We start from the raw sequence: 9,474 nt of genomic DNA on the forward strand, positions 1-9,474 counted from the left end.
CAGGTCGAGTGACAGGCGCATTTGGTGGTGGCAGGTCGACTGGCAGGCGCATTTGACAGCCTCACATTTGATGCTGGGAAACCAAGAGTTCATTTCACAGGACTGACACTTTCACTACAGATGCTCTGCCTGACAGACCACAGAGCCTTATTTTGAGTTGAGCAGCCACATGTGGTATATTTATGACCATCTTGCACAAAAGTTACATTTATTGTGGTAAGATGAGTAACAAAAAAAGTCCATCTAAAACAAGGCAAACTCACTGTTAAAAAAAATCACTTAATCACTTAAATTGTGTATAATTTTGTTATTTTAAAGAGTTTAAAACAATTTAAAAATCATTTTATACAAATAAAAATATTTTGGTAGAATTAATTGCTAATTAAACAAAAGAATATAACTAAATCAATGCAAAAATAATTTAAAAAACAAAAATAATTTTAAGATATCAAAACAATTTTTGTAAAACTAATTGCTTTGAAGTATTTACAAATATGTGTTAAGTTGGTCAGGATGGTCATTGCAAAGTTTGTGAGGTTTACTAGTTAGTATTTATGGATTGTTTTATTGTTGTTAGCGGAAGTATGTGTCCTATGTGGTCTGGTAGACATGAAATGAATTCACTTGAATTAAGCTGTCTATAATCTTAATTTTATATAGTTCTTTTTAGTTAAATAAAATAACTCAAATTTAAAAACGTATTAAAAATACAGTATTAAAAATTAAAATAATAACAGTTTTAAGATATTAAAATATATTTTGTGAAACTAATTGCAAATTAAAAATTACAATTTAACTTTAAAAATAAAAAAATACAAATGTATTAAAAAATATAAAAAATAATTTTAAGATATTAAAATGAATTTTTGAAAAAAATTCTTTAATGTAAAATTGTCATCTAGTCATTGCAACAGCTGACTAGTCAGTTTGTGAGGTTCACTAGTTAATTTATCTGGTCTGTTTTTTGCTTTATCTGTAATAGTTGTCTTTAGCACAAGAATGTGTAGACATTAACTAATCCATATATACCTGGTTAACTCAACTAGTGCATTTGAAAATATGTATAGTTATGCACATCCCTAATTATACATATTTTTTATATTTTCCTCAATATGCATTGCAGTGTGTGCATGTCACTCACGTGGTGAAGGCAGGGTTAACCTTTGCCCCCAGGTAGTAAGAGTAAAGGATGAACATGCCAATCATGAATGCGAGGAAGACCATGATGAAGAGGACCATGAACTTGAAGATGTCCTTCACGGTTCGTCCCAGAGAGATCTGCAGCGGCCCGAAGCTCTCATTGGCCGGGAGGATGTAGGCGATACGAGAGAAGCTCAGGACCACAGCGATGGCGTACAGACCCTCAGAGATCAGTTGAGGATCCGATGGAAGCCACTTGTCTCTCGCTGAAAATACAGGAAATGTAGTTTTAGTTGTTTTACATTTATTTTGTTTCAAGTAATAAAAATGGTAAAAATTACTATGGTGTGCACACCCATCAGCAAATCCTTGCATGTAAAAAAATAATTACATTTAATCATGTTTTCATTCATAATATCATAAAACTACCAGTATTCATGCAGAGCGTAATGTTAATTGTTTGTGTGTGCGTGTGTTCTCTCAGATTCTCTTTGAAACAGAGCAGTGCTCAGATTCGCTCTCACCGTATGTGAAATATTTGATGTCCGGCGGCAGCGTGACCAGTGAGAGGTCTGGAGCGTGGATGTTCTCATCCACATACTCCTGGGCTTTCATTGCCTGTAGGAAGGCGAAAAAGCGGGCGGTGAATGCAGCGATGAAGATGGAGAGCATGCCGAAATCCAGAACATTCCACAGCTGCATGATATATTCCCTCGGACCCTCCGTCCAGAGCTCCTTACACTCCGACCACATCATTCCTGCAGAAAACAGAGGCGTTCTGATGGTCAACACTGCAGTAGCTTATACGAGCATTGTATGCAGTGTAGTTGAAAATAGAAAAAAGCTTATTTGTGCGAGTTGAATGAACTGAACAAGACCAGTTTTGCAGAGTAGTTATCATTTCTTGTGGTAGCTTCAAACTCAAGCAATTCAAGCATCTACACTGTACCAGAAAATACCCAACCATTCATCCTTCATTCTTTCTTTCTGACGGAAAACAGATTGATGGAAATGTGCTAGAAATGAACGTGTAAAAACAATGGAAGGCAATTCTGATGTATTTGTGTAGATATAGGAAAAATAGATGAGAATAGTAAAATCATAACCAGGTCACAAATTCAGAAAAAATTATTTTTGCAAAAGAAAATTGTATTGAAAATTGATAGACAATTAAGCACATTTCCACTCCAAAATTCACATAACCATTATGCATATGGGCATTTTATTATAGAGGTTTTTGTTTGTTTGTTTGTTTATCTTTGGCCCATGAAACTAATTTAATGTGTGAATTGTCATGATAAAACGTATTTAATTTTTGTTTTGAAATCAAATTATACACATTATTAATAAATAATTATACATTTGAATATTGATAAAATGAACTTTGCAATTTCACTCTGCAAATTTATAATTTATTTACTAAAAACTATCAAATAATTCCTTATTTCTTACATATTATTTTAAAAGGTAAAAATTGGGCATGGATTTGTAACATTTACCCAGTTGATCAGACAAGAAAATCATGGAGCTGACAAAACAGCGCAACTGATTGTGGACTGAGCTCATATTGAGATTTTGAGACATCAGAACATAAGAGGTGAGGAAGAGATAAAGAGAGAGAGAGAGAGAGAGAGAGAATTAATCAGACATATCAAAGAGCCTGAGGAGAACACAGTCTGATAGGAAAATTATGATGGAGCCTCAGTGAATTCTGTTAAAATTATTAACTACATTGCATTATATTTTTAATTTTAAATCGAAGCCAGAAGAACGCCAAAGGAAATCCAAGTAATGAAAACTTCACTCAATTCACTCTCACACTGAAAGCATGCTGGGATGGAAAGGGGATTTTCATCTCCAAAACTACCAACAACAAAAAAAGTCTAAATGCTTTATTTCAGCAGAAGCCATTCGAATGAGTGAGAACAGTGACCGGAGGTTGTGTTGAAGGGGGAACGGTCAGGGGTTCGGGTTCAGAGGAGGCATGTTCAGCCCTCAACCATCACCACAATATAATGGACCTTCCCACACACACTTCCACAATGTTACACTGGTATGAGCACTATAATCACATTCTGAAAAAACACACTTGAAATGAACATTCTAAACATACTATGAATGAACATTCTGAACACACTATGGGCAAACATTCTAAAAACACACATTCTGAACACACTATGGGCGAACATTCAAAAAACACACAAATGAATATTCTGAATACATACTTTGAACAAACAATCCTAACACACTATGAACATATTCTGAACACACTATCTTAAATTTAAAAAATGTAATTATCCATAAGCGTCGGGGTAAACTAAATGCATAAATCAAAGAAATTCAATTATCCATAAGCTTAGCGCACAGTCAAGTCACACTACTAATGGACTTCACGCATGGTCACTTCTGCAGTTAGAGCAGGTTTGATCGGTTAACACAAGCACAATAAGGATGGCTTTTACACTCATAACATGTCAAAGGTGTCATCATTGACTGAAAGACCGTCACTCCGTCACTATTCAGGTGGAAGCCAAGCAACGCTTTTGGATTTTTGCACCATGCAAGCAAACACTCAGCAAAAGTCACATGGTGTCATGAATTATTCAGAGACACTGCAGCAACAGCACATTATTATATTTGGTGACACTGACTCAATGTTAAACTCAATTTCAAACCTAGAAGATGGAAACAGTCCAAAAAAACCCTCTTAATAACCCTTAAAATAAAAAATAACAGATGCAAACAAACATCACATGGCAAGCAACACGTATCAGTTTCCCTTATCTAATGCGTTACCCCAGCATCTTGTCCTGGATGAAATGGCGAAACATTTTCTTACATCAAATGTAATGAGGTGCACTCAGCATGGGTGAACTCTCTGAACCACAAACGAAATAGGAAAATGTTCTAAACCCAATCCAATCTGCGGTTCGCCCTCTCAATGATGCATTGCCTGTGAAAAGCCTTGCATTACTAGATCCTTTCACAATGCGACAGTGATGAATGAACATTCCTCGTTTTAAATGACTCTAAAATAATATGCTGAACAGTGTTTGTTTGCTTGTTTTGAGTTTCTTAAAGTGAGTGTGGAACCTTGAAACGTTCTCAAAGATAAGCTCAGGTATCAGGTAGCCTAGTTCAGGTAACACGGTTTCAAAAAAAGAACTAACTAACTAACTAACTAACAAACACTGATAATAAGATAATTTCTTGAGCAGTATTTTAGCATATTAGAATGATTTCTGAAGGATCATGTAACACTGAAGGCTAGCGTAATGATGCTGAAAATTCAGCTTTGCATCACAGGAATAAATTACATTTTAAAATGTATTAAAATAGAAAACAGTTACTTTAAATTTTAATAATATTGCACAATTTTTTACTGTATTTTTGATAAAATAAATGGAGCCTTGGAGGGCATAAGAGACTTATTTCAAAAACATGAAAAAAAATCTGACCAACCCCAAACGTTTAACAACCCCAAAATTCAGTTGTATCAGGTACAAAAACAATAAGGATGCCAGTAACAGTGACGGAATATACACTAAATATACCTGCAAAACCTAAAAATATAAACATTTAATTACAAAAAAAGATGTAAAAAGCCATGCATGGGCAAAAATGACTCTTGAAAACTGTAGAAATATTACAAACGTCACTACTTTCAGAATGTTGCGGTTACACTTTATTTTAAGGTGTCCTTGTTAAAGTGTAATTATACATTTAAGTATAACTGAATAATATTAATTAACTACATGTACTTACTATATGGTTAGGGTTTGGCTTAGGGTTACTTCCATGTAATTATGCATAATAATTAATAGTAATTATAATAGTAAGTACATGTAACGTGTAACAAGGACACCTTAAAAAAAGTGTTACCAAAGTTACTACCCAGCAGTAATCTGGGAGGAAATGAGTGTTTAAGAAAACACATTATTTTCAGTCACTTCAGAGAACATTGGCTCTAATCCACTCAAACTCTCACTCTCTATCGGTCTCATCGGATCAAAACCATTGAAAGGTTCATTGATCAACCTGCTTAAGTCCTGAAGTGAGGAACTCTATTTCTGACAGTGTAGGAAAGAAATATTTTAGTGTTTATGTTAGTTGTACAAAGGGATCATGTAGAGCTGAAATCATATAAATGAATGAATATTGATTACAAATGTTGGTGCATTACCTGCTACCCAGACCATGATCAGTATTTCTGTCCAGGAGAATTGTGTGGTCTTGACTCTGAAGATCTGGAGCGGGTGGTCAGTGACGGTGACGTTGGGAAGGGTGGTGATGCCTTCAAACCGATCGGATGCATTGAACACCAGCAGACACAGGAAGATGATAAAGGAGGCCGCATGAGCAACAAACTTCATAAAAGGACTGCGTAGTATTTTACCAAGCTGAGAAAACATGGAAAAGATCAACAAATATGTTGAATAACAAACACAAACTCATTATACTGGAAAAACTATTTATTTGTGTAAAATTGACTTTGAAACAATTTTCACTCAGCAATCACTAGTAAATTTCACAAATAATTACAAAGACATGGCACATAAAACACTGAATTAAATATGAATTTTGAAATAGAAAGACTGTAAAACTCCAAAAATCTTTGTTTTATTTACAACTTTAAAAAATTGTTTGAATAGTGTAGCACTGCATGCATCTTAAAAATGGCAGATACTTTAGACAGCAGCATTATTTTGCTATCACTGAGGTACTGTTTTAGTTTGTATTAATATTTTAGATCAGTTTTTACTTTTATATTTTGTTTTCATTTTAATTTTAGTTAAAGGGTTAGTTCACCCCAAAATGCAAATTCTGTCATTAATTACTCACCCTCATGTCGTTCCAAACCCGTAAGACCTTCGTTCATCTTCCATGAACATAATCTGCGTAATCAGCGTTGTTTACGCTTAAGGGAAAGCGTGCGTATGCATTGTGATACTCTCTAAAATGGCGGAAGACGTAACTCGGGGGAGAAGTTATTCAATAGTTGAATAAATTATGTTATTTTTGTTTTCTTTGCACTCAAAAAGTATTCTCGTAGCTTAGTCAATTTGTTGTGCGCTTTCGTCATTTTTAGTAGTTTTTTGTTTTATATACTGCATGTCTCTATAATTTTTATTCATTCTTATTTCAGTTTTATTTAGTGCATCAAGTTAAATTAAATTAATATGAAAATGTTTCCTTGGCAACTATAGCTGAAATCATTTTTTTATTTTGTATTTTATTTCTGTTAACGTTTATTTTATTTCAATTTACATGAATGTTTTTAATTGTTTTGTGAAAAATTAACTGGACAGGAGATGAGAAAAATAAAGAGAGACTATGATAGCAGCATTCAAAAGTAGCTGTGTATTAGGGCTTTCAAAATGACTGAAAAACAAAATTCGAATATTCTACTTAAATATTATCAAAATTCGAATTATATTCAAATTTAAAAGGCATAATTTCAGTTAGGGGGAAAAAAGCTTTTGGCTTCTCTCCTAAAGCCACAAGAGGGCGCATCGAGCAAAATATTATGCACGTTTCTTCAAAGTGTAATAAAATAACACGACTATCTTTGAAAAAAAGTGCATAATGTTTAAAATAATGTTTATAAACCATATATAATTAATAAAGTTGCTTAAACAATTAACGTTTTTGCATTCGAATGTGGATTTTTTTTTAATTCGATGAATATTCGAAATTCAAATTTTTTTTGACAGCCCTACTGTGTATTCTGACACAATAAGACTTTTTGTAATTTATACATTGCAAATGTGTCACCTTACTGCCAGGGTTATTATAGTTAACTAAAACTAAAACCAAGGAAATATTTGTCTTTTTCATTTAGTTTAACCTGATGTATTAAAATAACTATTTAAAAAAAAAATGATTTCAAGTAACATTTTATGTTACTATTTTATTTTATGTTTACCATTTTATTTTATATTTTATGTTTTTATTTATAATTTTAGTTTTAGTTAACAATAATAACCATCATAGCAACAAAAGTGACTTCACAAAGTTGACATGATCTGCAAAGAAAATACTAATACTAAATAGATAAATAAACACTAAATAGACTATACTAATAAATATCAAGTGTGTCTAAAATGGTACTGCAGGACCCAGGCATGTTTTTGACAGGTTTTTAATGTGTCTTACTTTACTGCATGGGGCAAACCAATACCCCACAGCTAGCAGAGGGAGTCCCAGCGCCACCACCAAAACCACCAGACACTTCACTGCAATGGTTTGCTCCCGAAGACCAGACAGATTCTCATACCAGATCGTCAGCAACTGCTGCTGACAGTTCGGATGAGCCACAAACTGCAGAAACAGAGACAGATTCATGATATAACTGTAGGCATTTGGTAGCACCTTACTTGAAGCCTTTATGTATATTGCATATTCATTTATAATGTACATGGTAAAGCATTATATCTTTTCATGTATAATTATAACTAAAGCTAAAATGCATTTTAATATTTGTAGATTCCTTGTTACATCGGAAATTGGTTGTTTGTGTTTTAAAGCATTATACTTTCTAAAGGTGTAGCAATTAATGGATAAATATTATAATGTACTGTGTATCTGTGTTTACAATTATACTATGCATTGCAAGGTGCATTACAGGGCCTAAGTAATACATTAAAAATACATTTATAATTCATTATGTATAAAGGCTTCAAATAAAGCTTTACTGTATTCATAATAATTCTATTCAGCAAGGCCCCATTAAATTGATCAAGTGACAGTAAATGCATAATGATAAATATACAAAATATCCATTTTAAATAAATGCTTTTCTTATGAATTTTCTATTCATAAAAGTATCCTGAAAAAATAAAATAGTTTCCACAAACACAACTGTTTTCAACATTGATAATCATAAAAAATGAGCAGCAAATCAGCATATCAGAATGAAATCTGTAGGATCATGTGACACTGAAGCCTGGAGTAATGATGCAAAAAATTCAGCTTCGCATCACAGAAATAAATTACATTTGAACATATATTCAGATGGAAATGGTTATTTTGAATTGTAAAAATTTTTATTAAATAAATGCAGCCTTGGTGAGCATAAGGTTTTTTTCCCTCTACACTCACAGAAAAAAAAAGGTACAAAAGTTGTCACTGTGGCAGTACTTTTTCAAAAGTAGGTACTAATATGTACCTATAAGGTACCAAACTGGACTCTATAAGTACAAATGTGTACCTTTTGAATTGATGCAAACTAGTTAAAAATCGCTGTTTAACACTACAAATAATGTCTGGTATGACCATAAACACTGGAATATGGCTTTGTTTAAAGATATAACTTTGCGTGCGAGGATGGCATCTTGCAAAGTTTGCTCAAGACGTCTCCATAGCAACAAACCACGGAGACATCCCAGCGCACACGTAACTCATCTGTGCTGAATGGTGCAGAAACGAGTTCTGCTCAATATTATGTTATGTGGAATCACTGACCAATGAACTGGACAGGAAGGACAACAAAGAGAGGCTGTGAAAGCAGTTCAGTGGTCCAGTCCTGCTCTTAAACATTCAGCAGATCCTTCACCATAGATGACCATTCAAAAGTAGCTGTGCATTCGGCCAAATAATAAAAAAGAAATGCATATAACTTCAAATCAAATGGTGTCAAATGGTCTTAGATTTAGCTTACTATAATAACCCTGTTAATGTAAGAAGATTAATTAAATCTAAGACCATTTGAGACCGTTTTAAATTATATGCATTTTTAAGAAAACATTTTTCATTTTAATCACTGTCCTAAACACTTTAGTTGTTTTTTTGCAATAATAATAATAATAATAAATGTATTATTTTATTTCAACTAGCTAACTGCCAAGAAAACATTTCTTATTAGTTTTTCTAATTACTTTACCTTGATGTACTAAAACCTATAAGTAAAAAAATAATAAAAACTATAGACATTTTTTAAAAAGAAAAACCTTACAAAGACAAAAACACAACAAAATTACAAAAACTTTGATTAAAATTTTAATTTAAATGAAAATATTAAATATTAAAATAAACAAATTATTCACAATATTCATAAAAACTATACTAGTGTTATAAGTTATTACTGTAAATGTTTTGGAGGCTCTTAAAATAATTATTTTCAACTTTCTTTCACATAACAAGTCACATTAGTAAATGACATCTTGCTGAAGCAATACGTTTTTTTATTTAAGAGTGTTAATGAGAAGTTTTGCTACCAAAGTTCACGAAAACCCTCTCCATTCCACACCGGTGTCAGAGAATCCAACACGTGTTTTGTGGGCCATGTACACACACACACACACACACACACACACACACACACACACACACACA

The 9,474-nt window shown here is 32.9% G+C and overlaps 1 protein-coding gene across 1 annotated transcript in view; it reads right to left on the bottom strand.

Annotated features, from left to right (window-relative positions):
- Positions 1-9,474, bottom strand: part of LOC107715162 (short transient receptor potential channel 3-like) — a 51,814-nt gene that overhangs the window by 9,881 nt on the left and 32,459 nt on the right. Inside the window, exons 4-7 of the mRNA XM_016521223.1 lie at positions 7,297-7,461; positions 5,324-5,540; positions 1,665-1,898; positions 1,162-1,406 (exon numbers count right to left, since the gene is read on the bottom strand). Of these exons, the coding sequence (XP_016376709.1) occupies positions 1,162-1,406; positions 1,665-1,898; positions 5,324-5,540; positions 7,297-7,461 (861 nt within the window). The remainder of the gene's footprint in view (positions 1-1,161; positions 1,407-1,664; positions 1,899-5,323; positions 5,541-7,296; positions 7,462-9,474) is intronic.

This window comes from Sinocyclocheilus rhinocerous, unplaced genomic scaffold (genome assembly GCF_001515625.1).
Source record: "Sinocyclocheilus rhinocerous isolate Xijiao unplaced genomic scaffold, SAMN03320098_v1.1 scaffold329, whole genome shotgun sequence".
Taxonomy (NCBI): Eukaryota; Metazoa; Chordata; class Actinopteri; order Cypriniformes; family Cyprinidae; genus Sinocyclocheilus; species Sinocyclocheilus rhinocerous.